This window comes from Mixophyes fleayi, chromosome 3 (assembly GCF_038048845.1).
Source record: "Mixophyes fleayi isolate aMixFle1 chromosome 3, aMixFle1.hap1, whole genome shotgun sequence".
NCBI classification, from domain to species: domain Eukaryota; kingdom Metazoa; phylum Chordata; class Amphibia; order Anura; family Limnodynastidae; genus Mixophyes; species Mixophyes fleayi.
In genome coordinates this window covers 226,455,513-226,470,787 of record NC_134404.1, presented here as the reverse complement: position 1 = coordinate 226,470,787, position 15,275 = coordinate 226,455,513, and the positions used below count along the sequence as shown (strand labels likewise).

Here is a 15,275-nt window from a genome sequence, read left to right as displayed (position 1 = left end):
CAAATGACAGCAGCTCCCTCATAGATATGATGCACAAAGACTTAAGGAAATGGGGGAGTAGAAGGTCTGCAGGGAATTTTTCAAGAAAGCGGGGATAGCCAAAGATATGTGTGGATGGAGAAACAAAGGTGTTGCAAGTGGTAATGTGACAAGAACAAAGGGGTATTGAGATCAAACCCCAAGAGATTGTTTGAGGTGGCACAGGAAAGTTAAGAGATCTGAAAAGTCGAAATATATGTGGATATGCTAAATGCATCGGAAGCTGAATAATGAATCAAGTAGGTTGTATATTATAAATGTATGTTTGATCCTGTGCAGCTGAATAAGTGAAATGTGCCCCTCCCTTATTCTGTGTAAATGATTTCAGTGTGTTGAGATAAGAAGCACACTGTTTTTTGTTTTTTGACAATGTATGTAAAATTAAAAAAAATGTGTCCGGAGTGCTGATTGATGATAACATGTTGAAGCTAACTTGTATTTAGTGTAATGCTGGGACTTGTAGTTCCACAGCAGTAGGCTGGAAGATGTCAGTTAAGTTTTCTTTCTCTGTATGTGAGTTTTGTCTCCGTCTTACTGCGTGTGAGAGAGATCCGTGATAATTCACATTGTTTGTTCTCTGTCTTAGTGCTCTATAAGGGAGATGTTTGATTTACTTTAAATCACAATGTTTGTCTGTCTTGTCCGTTTTTTTACAAGAGACATGTTTCAAGGTTGAAAAAGTTGTACATTCATTGCTTAATGATAAGCTTTTAAAAAGATACAAAAGAAGTTTTAAAATGTTTGGTCCGATTGCACGGACAAGATTGTAAATAATGTACATTATCACTATAAGTACTAGTGTCAGAACAAAGCTGGCTGGGATCCAACAAGCCGTTTCTGTATTTGAACAAAATAATTTTGTTTCTGAAGTTCAGAAATATAGCTTTCTCTTTAATGAAGTTGAGAATTGTGGGAGTGAGCTTACATGCTGTTTTTATCTGTGTTAAAATGGCGCTGATGAATGTTCTCAGAAATCAGGAGGGTTTGTTATGCCTTTAAAGAAATGTTACGAGATAAAATGTCGTCTGTGAGCGAGACTTAAGTGAATATATTTTTACTTTGAACACGAAAATCACAGAATCTAGAAATATGTGTGAATATTTGGTCACGGGAGAGAGATTTTGTTGAGAAAATGTTGAATGATTTACAGACACAATGTATTGTGTCTAACGAGAGTACTCTGATTTATGAGACAGTGCTGCTTTTAAAATGGTTGAATACTTGGAACCAAGATTCCAGATTGAATGTTTCTAAACCCGGAAATTTAATTAGTGTCATTTAAAAGGGCTGTACTAAGAGATGATAAGAAAGGAGTGGCTTTGAACACTCGCCCAGGTCTCGTCACTTTGACATTCTCTATTTGTGAAATTAGGGACTGCCCCTTTGAGGAAATCAAGGCATGGAACGCATAGCGTCACAGTTAAGCTTTTAGCAGCTGTTCACTGGTTACCTGATAACAGTATACACGCATGTTACAGTTACAGTAATTCCTAGTAAATAAATGTTAATCTCTATGCAAAAGTTTTTTTATTCACAGGTCTCCAGCTGCAAAGACCCATTAGGCAATCCAGATTGCATTGATTTAACTTCCAATGCACCATCTTTGCACCACAACAAACATAAGTATAAACTAATGAAGGATTTAAATAACGTAAACTCTTCTGAGTAATGATTACCTTGTTTTGGAAGAGATATTAGAGTTTATGTGCTATTCGCATAGCAAATGCATGAACTAGGTGGTTTTTCTGTATGTGCAGAAAGCAAAAGGTTTTTATTTGTATCCTCATTACAGTTTTGAGTAAATCAGTGTTTGTAAAGACATTTACTGCCCTTATTTACTGTGCTATAATTGTCATATACTGTAAATAATTCTTTTTATTGTGGGTATGGTAATGCATTGATGGGAATTCTATATTTTTACAGAAATGAAAAAGATTTAAGACTTTAAGAGCAATTGTATGTGCTCCTGCATTAGCACTTCTGGATCATAGCAAGCCATTTATACTCTCCTCTGAGCAGAACCAAATGTTTAACCAATTTTAAGCTGAAATAACTTCAGCGCCAGCACTGGCTTTGCCAGATTATGACAAGCCTTTCACATTATTTTGTTATGAAGTCAGTGCACATGTACTGACACAAATACATGGTCGCAAGCTAAGGTCACTTGCATACTACTCTGCTTTAGTGCTTGAAAAGAGTATAGATATTGTGCTAGGACACCCAGTTACCTTAACGGTATCGTACGTTGTGACAGAAACCAAGCACAAGCAAAACATTTGTTACCGGCCAGATTTACTAAGTATGAAGATATACAGCACAAAGGACATTCCCTCCTATTGTGAAATGAGTGACATATAACACTTGCCGAGCGCACTGTGTATTTTCTTCCTCCCTTTCCTTTTTTATTAGAAGACAAAAAAAAAAAAAAGGAAGCACAAGAGGCCCCAGAGCCTCTCATGTTCACAGATATATGTTAAGACCTTCAGACAAGGGGAATCTGAGTAAACTGTATTTTAAGTTTTTTAAAGGTCCAAGGGAGACCAGAGAGGGGAGTTCATTGATATTAGCAGGAGGAATATAGATTGCACGTTATTTTCCTTTGCTGTGCGCTGTAGATGTGTACTAGACTAGAAAGGAAAGCCAAGTTTGGAAGAACCAGACTCAGGCCCATAGTAATGTATAGATCATTATACATAATTAGAAAATTCTAATATGAAAGTTTAACCCAACCAAATAAAGAAAAGAGCAACCCATGACTACAGGGGTTTACACCCAATGCAGGAATGTGTTTGTGAGTATTGTGGCCCAACACATTATTATATACACTAATAGAACTGATGATGTGGCTTATTAACAGGTTATTTAAGCTAAGTGTTTCTCTTCCAGAAGAATTAAAGTTACCACATCTGTCTTAACCGTTGTACTGTACACTCCATCTAATGAGTGTAAACTTTGTGGAACTCAGAAACCAAGAACCTTTTCCTTGGATTCCACATGCTCCTTACTGAAGCCTATCCTAATGAAGTAGCACTGCTTACTCCCAGTAACGTTACACTTAAGCAGTGCACAATGTTGAATCCTGCTGCCTTATTGCAGCAAGTTTCAAAAGATGGGAGAAGTACCTGTATATATTGGGGTTACCCTAGGGATTTGGGGGAATTCCATTCCAGCTTGAACAGAAAGAAAGGAAAAAAAAAAATGCAAACAAAATTTTTCTGAACATGATTGCATAGAACTAATGAAACAAGAATCTCTGGTTTTATCTCACATTAAAGATAAACCATTACCAGATGCAGACATCACTCTTTTTGTAGATGGTTCACACTATCACATAGATCCTGTCCCGTATACAGGGTGTGCTGTAACCACACACACAGAAATAGTGATACAACAGACTCTACCGAGTCACATGTCAGCACAAGAAGCTGAACTAAAGGCCCTGACACTTGCATGCATATATGCAAAAGGACAAAGAGTAAATATTTACACTGATTCAAGTTATGCATTTGTAATTGCGCATGATTATGGCCCTGTATGGAAAAGTAGGGACCTTATGGGTTCAGCAAGCAAACCAGTCAATATGATGAACATACCAGGGCATTGTTCACTGCATTCCAGCTGTCCTCCAAACAGTGATGAAGATGAAGACACACACAGAGATACTACCCCCGAAGCTAAGTGAAATAGACCAGGCCGCACGAGAAGCCGCCATAGCCCCAGTACCCCAAGGGGAGTCTATTTACATGGTGACCCCCTGACCCCTGTTTGACCAGAGCACACTCCAACTTATGGAAAGACAAGCAACAGAAAATAAGAAAAAGACTTGGGCAATACATGGAGCACTAGAAGTGCAAGGAGTGGTGTAAAGGTCAGCGTTTGTGTCTGCCAAAAGTAGTTTATCCCATTATGGCCAATATAGCACACGAGAAAGTGCATGTGGGAAAAGATGCTATGGTTGTACTCACTAGCAGCTTATGGATAGTACCAGGGTTCGCCCAAGCAGCACAGTCGTTAGTGGCAGAATGCCTAGTCTGTGCACAAAGTAACCCGAGTAAGTCTGTCCTATGGAAAAGCACACCCCAGACATAATATCCCTATAAGAGGATACAGATAGACTTTATAACTTCCCAAATGCTCGGGCTTTGAGAATGTGCTTGTCTGTGTCAACTTCTTTAGTCACTGGCTGGAGACATGGCTGTATAGAAAAGCAAATGCTAAAGCATTAGCCAAGAAAATTGCGAATGAGGTAATCTGATGATATGGTGTACCAGAGGTCATTGTAAGTGACAGAGGTATACACTTTACGGGGCAAGGATTCCAGAAACTATCACATCCCCTACAGATCCCAAAGTTCAGGATGTATGGAGCGCCTTAATGGTACACTGAAATTGAAAATGCAGAAAATAATGGCTGAAACAGGTCTGCCATGGATCTCATGTTTACCTGCACTCAGTAAAAAATACTGCTAGGAAAGACACAGGTTTAACACCATATGAGATATTGTTTGGCACAGCAAACAGAACAGGCTGTTATTTTCCATAGCAACTACACCATGTATATAGTGATTTGTTGAACTATGTTGCCTTAAAACAACTAACTGAAATACATGGTCAAATATTCTCCTCCATTGCAAACCCTAATTTTGATACAGGTACCCATAAACTGCACCCTGGGGGGCTGGGTGGTCGTGAGAAAGCACATCAGGAGAAGTCTTGAACCCAGATACAAGGGTCCTTATCAAGTCCTGTTGACGACTCCCATGGCAGTGAAAGTACAGGAAAGAGACACCTGGATTCACGCATAACACTGCAAAGTCTTCAAATCAGGGGAGTCTTGTTCTGATAAATAGAAATGACTGTCTCATTGTATTGATATGTCTTGCCAGAATAATTGTGACTGAAGTAGGGATTAAGGCCTCCCTAACCCAGTATGAAACAGACAGTTAAGTGACATATTGCCTATGCCACTGTGAGAAACATATGGGAAGGAGTGCTCAACAATTTGCACTCATAGTAGAGTAAACTCTGAAAATGTCTTTGTGCAGATGCATAACCTCATTGGTAAAGTTGTCAGTAATGATTCATGTTGGATATTGGAAATATTGGCATTAGTAGCAAATGGTTTTGCAATCCTGTTGATCGTATAGGTGATAATGAAACTAAATATATGGCTGATTAAGAAGTTACTGACACTTGATTGTTGTCTCTCCAAAAAGGGAACCACTGAAAATCCCGAACCTCTGATGATCACAGAAATTACTTCTGAAACCTGACCAGACTATGAGTGTCATGAATTATTTGGACTAGCAAAGCCAAAGAACTGCAGAGTTTGCAACAAGAAACTACTAAAGATTGAACAAAGGACATGCAAGGCCTGCAGAACTACTATAGACTCATTAACTATCTTTTAAGAAACCATCTTTTAAGAAACCATCTTCTAAGAAACCATCTTTTCTAGACATGGACATTTGCCAAAATGCATCTCCTCATAAATCAAGTTAGGACAGGGAGGATCACAGGCTTATTAGTGGGGGATGAGTTGACAGATTCCTAAGGGGACCAACTCTATGCATGTGGCCTCCTACATGTGTATAAGTACCTGCTTATTAAGAATGTGGTTCTATAGATAGGATTAGGTAGGTAGGAGGAGAAAGGGTCGAAAATTGAATAAAAGATGGGAAATGTTAAATATGATTTTTTGTTAAGGCCTCATAAGGCCTTTGTTCAGCCATTTTATTGTAACTTGTATAGAAATATTATTTGCTAGAAGAGATTATTCATTTTTCTGTTAACTTGCAGTTTTGCAATATGTGAGCCTATGGCCTTGAAGTTGAACTAATAGAGAACACCTGAAGAATGTAACCAGTTATGAAAACAATAATGAGCTTCATATCCAGCTGGTAGTATGGGAGCTGTATCCATGGTGCTGCACATAGCATATCTCCAACTCCCCTTGAGATAAGAAATAATAGGCTCATCTGTCCTTAGAAGGGGGAGAAAAGTAAACACCTCAAGAATACGTGAGAAAGTTAATCAGTAGCGCTTCTCATAAACTAGTGGTATAAACTATTGTATGCATATGACGTAGGATTCATTTATTCAGTAGCCTATAAAAACCTGTATCTTTGTATCAATAAACTAGAGAATATTCCTTGCATACAGAACTTGGTCTGTGTAAATTCTCTCCAGCTGATTGAAGCGCTTCCAGATATACTTGACACCACAGGCTGACTTGGGTCAGAATTTTAGATCTAACAAAATGAATCTGACGATTATCAAAAGTCATCATGCTACTACACTCCTTCTCATGCTAAACCAAATGGACATTTCCGTTTCTTTAAAAACTCCATGTTTTATGGATGCCGGCCTAATGGTACTGTCCATCACCTAAAATGTATGTCATACAGTGGTTCAAAGGGATCAATTTACTGCCTTTATTGTACACTAATGGGAGGTAAAATGGACAAGTTCTCACATGCTGATGGATTCTGTGATTGGAAAAAAGCGCAAGAGAAGATTAAAAGACACAAGGAAAGTGATGCACACCGAAAATGCAGTTTGCAAGCACGGGAACGTGATGCAAAGTCAGGTCATGTTGACAGTTACTTGGAACGTCAGTTTATGGAAACAAAACAATATTGCTGTGAAGTTCTGCGTAGAGTAGTAGCAGTTGTGAAACTTTTAGCAGAGAGAGGGTTAGCTTTTTGCGGAAGTGATGAATCTATTGGTTCAAAGTATAATGGTAATTTTCTTGGATGCATAGAGTTAATAGCACAGTGTGACCCATTTCTGGCAAAACATATCCAAGGTTTTGGAAACAGCGGAAGAGGCAACACAGGATATCTGTCATCAACTATTGTTGAAGAGTTTATTGAAGTCATAGCAAAGCATGTGACATATCATATTGTCAAGGAAATGTCACTTTGCATATATTTCTCAGTGTCGGTTGATTCAACACCAGACATAACCTATGCTGATCAGCTGAGTGTTACTGTGCGTTACGTGTTGGATGGCCTACCTGTCGAACGTTTTCTCTGATTTTTAAGAATTCAGAGTCATAAGGCAGCAGACCTCACAAATGACTTGTTAGAATATGTAAAGTCAGAAAACATTAATATCATGGATTGTCGTGGGCAGACCTATGACAATGCCAGTAACATGGCTGGAAAATATTCTGGCATGCAAGCAAGGATAAAGGAATCTAATCCACTGGCTGTGTTTGTGCCATGCACAGCACATTCCTTAAACCTTGTTGGATCCAATGCTGTTGATTGCTGTGTAGAAGCTGTAAGCTTCTTTGGTTTTCTTTCAAGTTTTTACCAATTCTTTTCTGCTTCCACCTATCCTTGGTCTGTGTTACTGAAACATCTTGGAAAGCAGGGACTCACAGTAAAGAATCGCTCAGAAACAAGATGGTCTGCTCGTGCAGATGCAACCGCTGCCTTAACCAAGGGATACAAAAACATTCAAGAAGCACTTGATGAAATTGCTGATGATAATCAACAAACTGCAACTACAAGACACGGAGCCGATACCTTGTCTCAGACAATGGATTTGCTGGAAATAGCATTCATGTGTAATTTGTGGAACACCATTCTTTCACGTTTTAATACAACAAGCAAATCGCTGCAATCCACAACCATTGATCTTAAGGTTGCCATAGAATTACTAGAATCTCTAGGTCACTTTTTAAATTCACTGCGTGAAAGTTTTGATAACTTTGATCTACCACATGCTGCTTGTGCTTCCCTCTCAGACTATAAAGTAACTCGTGCAAGAAGGAGAAAAAACAACGTGGATAATGTGGAGTCCGAAGAAACCGTGTTATGTTCAAGAGAAAAATTTAGAGTGGGGACGTACTTGCGTATAATTAATTGCCTGAAAATGGCATTAAATTATAGAATTGCTGCATATACAATTATATCAGATTGTTTCAGGGTTGTGCTAAGTTCTTGCAGAATGACAGACAGAGAAATAATAAAAGAGGCTACCAAATTGGCTGAGCATTATCCACAAAATATAGACAAAGAAGTGTATCCTCAAGAAATGGTTCTATTTGTACAGTTTGCCAAAGGAAGGAGCTGTCACACACCTTCATCTCAAGCTAAGTTAATGTATGAAGAAAATATTGAGGATGTTTTCCCCAATGTATCTGTCTCTTTGAGAATGTACCTTTGCTTAATGGTCACAAACTGCTCAGGAGAGCGTTCGTTTAGCAAATTAACTCTTATAAAAAATAAATTGAGATCAACAATGCGGGATGAGCGACTAAAGACATTAACTCTTCTGAGCATTGAAAGTGAACTAATGCGAGGAATCTGCTTTGAAACAATTATTGAAAACTTTGCTCAAGCCAAAGTACGAAAACATAATCTTTGATAAAATAGTATTTTCCCTTCAGTCCCTTTAGTCTCAATGTGTAAACAAAATGTTTCTAATATTGAGGGGCGGCTTTACCGTAATAATATTTGTTTTGTTGGATTACCTGAGAAAGCGGATGGTACTACCCCAGAGAGCTTCTTAGAAAAATGGTTAATTCAATTATTTGGGAATTTTTTTGTTATGGCCCAATTTGCGCTTGAATGTGCCAACCGCATTTCTTTCTAAGCACCTCTGCCTGGAGCAGCGCCTCATACTTTTATAGTTGAAATTCTGCACTACAGAGATCGTGATATGGTGTTACGGATGTCTCATCTGAAGGGTCCTTTGGAATAGAATATCCAACGGTTTTCCGCATAGCCATATTTTTCAATAGATGTGTCACACGGCGGTCCTTCGGCTTCTATAACCGAGGAACGACACACTCACCCGTCTCTCACGGATTCCATGCTTCGGCTACTGGTGTCCTGTCTCTGCGCATGCGCGGACTCTATCTTCTATGTCCTCTCCATGCTCCCTATTGGATACCCACTCTGGCTCCAAACTTTAAAAGGCATTTCCCCTTCTCAGTGCCTGTTGATCATGTTACCTGCCTGGTATAGATGTTCCGTCTTTCTCCCTGCGTGTTCCATTTGGTCTTCAGTCCATCTGTTTACGCTGGCTAAAGAGCTTACGCTCCACCTATCTCTGCTGTGCCGCTGGCTAAAGAGCTTACGCTCTACCTATTCCCACTGTGCCACTGGTTGAAGAGCTTATGCTCCATTCTTTCATTTTGCCCCTGGCCACAAGAGCTCACGCTTCATCCCTCTCAGCTATATCGCTGACCATAAGAGCTTCCGCTCCATCTCATCCCATGGTACGGCAAGCCCACAGAGCTCACGCTCCTCCATTCCATAACACCATTCTCCACAAGAGCTTACTCTTCACCATTCAGCCAAAACGTTGTCTACAGGGCTTTGCTCCATCCTCTCTGTTGTATCTTGTTTATCTCACTCCGCTCATTCCCCTAAAGGGTCTCGCCTGACACTCTTGGTAAGGGCCGCGACCTGCGGGCGGACACAGCTAAGACCAAACCACCTTGCGGCGGTCCCTGGTGAAAACCGTCCGTTCGTTAGACACCGTGCCTTGCTAGAAGTAGCGCCAAGTTGGGCAAATCAAAGAATCCAATCTACCAAACCGTGACAAGATGTCCAAAAAAGCAGGTCTACATTTATTCCGGTTAAAAGGCATCTTCGAAAACTACAGATCCCTTTTGTCATTGTATTTCCTGCTAGACTGTGTGTGATAGTGGAGAGCCAAACATTCTTTTTTTGATTCTCCACGTGAGGCTACTGTTTGGATTGATCGAATGCTGGTGGGTTTTGATGGACGTTGCTTGATGAGTATCTACTATAATATATTGATACTGAGAATATATATTACATAAAGAAAAGGAAAATATATATTCGAAAACGGTGCACTCGTCTGGAAGATATGTAAATATTTATGTTGAAAATGACTGACATAAAAACGCCACAAAAAAACTAAAATATTCATATTTTGTCTTAATTTGATGATATTCAAGCTTAAAGGCAATTATCAAATTCTGAGGTATGGCGCTATCTCAAATTGAAAAAATCTATGATATCTGATATTGTTTTTTTTCCCTTCTCCTTTTTGTATTCTTTGTTTTATAGAGTGGTATACTTGGTTGTCTGGCACACGTTACCTTCTGCTGGATTTGTAACGCGTAAAGGTGGTGTGGATCTAGTGAATGGACGTGTGCTGGATGGTTAAGTGTCGATAGTTATCATAGTTTAGGGTTAGACTGTAAACATTAGAGGTGTATTTAGTTTGGGTAGAGTATACAGAGTGGGGGTGGGTTTAGTATTAAGATTGTATTATTTTTCTACTTTGGTTTTCATGTCATTGCAAATGTACAGTCTGATTTTTTGCAATTATACTGCTGAATATTCTATATTTGAAATGGGTGATGTTCTCTTTAGACTAGGTACCCGCGGGCTCGGTTGTAAAGGGTGTTATGCTCTGATATTGTTTTTATCTATTATATTAAATGTAAATAAATATATAGTTATGAACTCTTCGCTAACCTGTTTTTCACATATACTTTTTTATTTGAATTTATATTATTTCTGGTCGTTCTGTATTTTTAGGATTAAAACTCTACCTGATCTAATCATGTTGCAGGCAGCTTGGAGAAGAGACAGATATCACAATGTGTAATTCTCTACCAAAATAACTGCACACAGAGCAGCGATGCCTTTCTCTCACAAGAACTACATTTTAAAAAGATACACAGCCAGAAAACTGTAACAGGAATTCACAGAATCCTCTGCAAAAGGTATTTCTGGGTGTCACAATAATAAAACAAAAAACAGTAACTTTTTTTCTGAAAGTAATACCTTTATAACATATATTATTTAAAGATGGCCTTGATTATATTAATTAATGCTACAGTTTAAAAAACTAAAGACAGAGATGGAAAACCTAAAAAATATTATATGTGATCTAGATTATAAACATAATAGTACCTTTCTATGTGAAGTATAGGAACAGGTCCTAACATAAAAAAGCACACTGCGGTTCCTAAATTGCCAAGGATCAGAAACCACTTCCTCAGCTCCTAGATAAGAAAACAAAAAACTCATTAAAAATGTATATTTAGATCTACATTAAGAATATCCAATTCCAACTCTCAAAATGCATTACATAAAATAATTAAACATTTTTACTTTATGACTATTTCATTAGATTGATAATGGGTGGGCTGGATTATCCAATTGGCATAATACTCCCATATCTACAACTACTACTGCTCTTCAGGTGGCAAGTTCCTCATAAACAACTGCACTACCGTATTCAGCTCTATTCACCTTGAGATAGAATCTGACCGGCTCAGCTGGAAAAAATATCTGTGTGTGCCAAGCATGCACATTTCAAATGAAAATTCTTTGCATCTTACAAGTGAGAGGAGAGCACAAGTGTGTGGAGGGGAGGGCATAGGTGTGTGGGTCCAAGCCAAGATCTTGCTCATGATAACCAGGAGGATTGAATGCTGAGAGGTCACTTATATAAGCCAGTAGGAGGAGCATGGGAGACAGTTTCCAGCCTCCTAGTGACTGAGAGGGGTTTCCCAGGGAATTGCAATACGGAGTGTGTTGCCGAGGACGGCAGACAAAATTATGTTTGGGAGGTCAGACTGACAGCTCAAGTTCACTGTCCCTGTCTTAGGTCAGATACATCATTTTCTCTTGACTCAATCTTTTTAATAAATTAAAAGTGCTTTTAATTTGTTTGTAGAACCGGACCATGGACCTGAACTTCAGAGGACTGAGGATTCAAGCAGAGAAAGCGGGGGAAGCACGGAACATCACTTTATTCTCTACGAATTATTTTTATTATGTGCTTCCAAAAATACACTGATGCAGTGTATAGCAAGATGAGCACCCAGTAAACATTGGTGGGCTTAAATAATTATTTGATGTAAAAACATCAAAATCAGGGTTACTTCAGTCATAACTTAAATGGGAAATACTGGAACAGATAAACTTCTATGGGGCAGGGACTTGTCTGTCAAGAGATAGGATTGCTGCTACCAGTAGTGGCAAGCCTCTGCCTGAGTATTTGAACCTCTCCAGAATGCCCTTGACTGGCCTAAATTACAGTATTGCACTGATTGGCTATGCTCCAGTAGCTACTGGGCATCAGTAGTGCTGGACATATTAAACTTTAAGCAACAAAACTTTAAACAATAAGTTACCCTCACAGGACAGCTACAGTAACTGGACAAGCTGAGAGCAGTTTTTATGGATTCTTGATAATTATATGTGCCCAAGAGACCTAAATGTCAACAACATACAGATATAGGGCCAACCACCATATAGTGCCATGTTTGATGCTTACAAGTTTGAGATTATATAATATATATATATATATATATATATATATATATATATATATATATATATATATATATATATATATATACACATATATATATATATATATATATATATATATATATATATATATATATATACAGTCAAGTTCATAAATATTGGGACATAACACAATTCTCATATTTTGGGCTCTATACACCACCAAAATGGATTTGAAATGAAACTAACAAGATGTGCTTTAACTGCAGACTTTAAGCTTTAATTTGAGGGTATTTACATTCAAATCAGGTGAACGGTGTAGGAATTACAATGGTTTCTATATGTGCCTCCCACTTTTTAAGGGACCAAAAGTAATGGGACAATCGACTCAAAAGCTATTTCATGGACATGTGACATTTGGAATCTGTTGCTGTAGACTCTCAATATGGAGATCCAAAGAGCTGTCACTATAAGTGAAGCAAGCCATCATTAGGCTGAAAAATCAAAACAAACCCATCAGACAGATCGCAAAAAAACATTAGGTGTGGCCAAATCAACTGTTTGGAACATTCTTAAAAAGAAAGAATGCATCGGAGAGCTTAGCAACACCAAAAGACCCGGAAGACCACGGAAAACAACTGTGGTGGATGACAGAAGAATCTTTTCCCTGGTGAAGAAAAACCCCTTCACAACAGTTGGCCAAATCAAGAACACTCTCCAGGAAGTAGGTGTATATGTGTCAAAGTCAACAATTAAGAGAAGACTTCACAAGAGAGAATATAGAGGGTTCACCACAAGATGTAAACCATTTGTGAGCCAGAAAAACAGGAAGACCAGATTAGAGTTTGGCAAACAACATCTGAAAAAAGCCATTACAGTTCTGGAACAACATCCCATGGACAGATGAGACAAAGAACAACTTGTACCAGAGTGATGGCAAGAGAAGAGTATGGAGAAGTAAAGGAACTGCTCATGATCAAAAACATACCACCTTATCAGCGAAGCATGGTGGTGGTAGTGTCATGGCATGTATGGCTGCCAATGGAATTGGTTCCCTTGTATTTATTGATGATGTGACTGCTGACAAAAGCATCAGGATGAATTCTGAAGTGTTTTGGTGTAACACTTGTGTAATGTGCAGGGAAATAGATAATAAATATGGAGTACTTGCCTTACTCTAGATCAGCACTGGCCGGCCGGTGGTGCGGAGTATAACAAACCCCCTGGTGTTCACCAAGAACCACCGCAAGGCGGGATGGGCTTTGTTGCGGAGGAACACAGGTCGCGGTCCACTGGTCTGCCTCTAGAGGTAAGGATGCGGGAGATAGTTTGCGGACTCGCTGGAACTGGAAGGTAATATCGGAACCACTCCGTGGGCAGGATACCCGAGGTCTAGTACACTTGGATATAGAGATATGCATGGTACAACAAGCCTGGGTCTGGTACACTGGAGCAATGAGATAACGTGGTCAAAATAGGCCTGTGTCTGGTACACTGAAGCAACGAGATAACGTGGTCAATCAAGCCTGGGTCTGGTACACTGGAGCAGAGAGGTTATGTGGTCAAACAAGCCTGGGTCTGACCACGTTACCTCTCTGCTCCAGTGTACCAGACCCAGGCTTGTTTGACCACGTTACCGCTCTGCTCCAGTGTACCAAACAAGCCTGGTTCTGGTACACTGGAGCAGAGAGGTAATGTGGTCAAACAAGCCTGGGTCTGGTACACTGGAGCAGAATCTGGAAGGTCGGCAAGCCTGGTCTGGTACACTGGAAATCACAGGAAATCGCTAAGTCAGGAACAGGAGAAGTTGCTCTGACGCTGACCAGGCGTCAGAGCAGGTTTTTTATAGAGCAGTTTTGCATTTCCCCGTCTGCAGGGTCATGTGACAGCGCTGCCGAGACCCGGAAGTAGCGGAGAAAGGTAAGTATGTAACATTCGGGCAATATTATCTGCTCAGTCAGTCAAATGCTTCAGAACTCATTGGACGGCGCTTCACAGTGCAGATGGACAATGACCCGAAGCATACTGCAAAAGCAACCAAAGAGTTTTTTAAGGCTAACAAGTCGAATGTTATGCAATGGCCAAGTCAATCACCTGACCTGAATCCGATTGAGCATGCATTTCACTTGATGAAGACAAAACTGAAGGGAAAATGCCCCAAGAACAAGCAGGAACTGAAGACATTTGAAGTAGAGGCCTGGCAGAGCATCACCAGGGATGAAACCCAGCGTCTGGTGATGTCTAAGGGTGTGCACCATGCACTTTTAGTGTTTTGGGTTTTGGGTTCTGATTTGTTTTGCCAAAACACCTGACGAAAAAAGTTTTGGTTCTGATTTATGGTTTTGGGTTCTGATTTATTTTTAAAAAAGCATAAAAAAAAGTGCTAAAATCTAGTTTTTTGTTGGTTTTTCACTCATATGCTATTATTAACCTCAATAACATTCAATAACAATCATTTCCACTAATTTCCAGTGTATTTGGAACACCTCACACTTCCCAATATTGTTTTTAGTCCAAATCATTGGACCGAGGTAGCTTTCTGGACTGCGTAGTGGAGTGTCCCCGGTACCCAATTTGGTACCGGGGCCACAATAAATAAGCATAAACTGGTCTCAATTCCACTGCAGCGCTATCTGGACTGCGTAGTGTAGTGGCCCTGGTACACAATTTGGTAACGGGGCCACAATAAAAAAATAAAAACTGGTCTCAATTCTGCTGCACAGCTATCTGGACTGCGTAGTGTAGTGGCCCCGGTACCCAATTTGGTACCGGGGCCACAATAAAAAAATAAAAACTGGTCTCAATTCCACTGCACAGCTATCTGGACTGCGTAGTGTAGTGGCCCCGGTACCCAATTTGGTACCGGGGCCACAATATAAAACCCTCAACTGGTCTGAATACCACTGCACAGATGGCGGACACCGGATGAACGTCTAACACCAACATAGCAGTTAAGGCCGCAGTTATTCTTTTTTGGAGC

At 39.6% G+C, this 15,275-nt stretch overlaps 1 protein-coding gene and 1 long non-coding RNA gene across 6 annotated transcripts in view; one reads left to right on the top strand and one right to left on the bottom strand.

Moving 5' to 3' along the window:
* LOC142144401 (uncharacterized) overlaps nt 1-6,202 on the top strand; it is a 6,663-nt gene extending 461 nt beyond the window's left edge. The window contains exons 1-2 of the long non-coding RNA XR_012689702.1: nt 1-278; nt 4,691-6,202. The exon at nt 1-278 is cut by the window's left edge and continues 461 nt beyond it. This is a non-coding gene — a long non-coding RNA (uncharacterized LOC142144401). The remainder of the gene's footprint in view (nt 279-4,690) is intronic.
* Nucleotides 1-15,275, bottom strand: part of SLC18B1 (solute carrier family 18 member B1) — a 100,133-nt gene that overhangs the window by 21,694 nt on the left and 63,164 nt on the right. For all 5 annotated transcript variants that reach the window (XM_075203216.1, XM_075203217.1, XM_075203215.1 and 2 more), the window contains one exon: nt 10,949-11,040. In XM_075203216.1, coding sequence (XP_075059317.1) covers nt 10,949-11,040 — 92 coding nt within the window. The remainder of the gene's footprint in view (nt 1-10,948; nt 11,041-15,275) is intronic.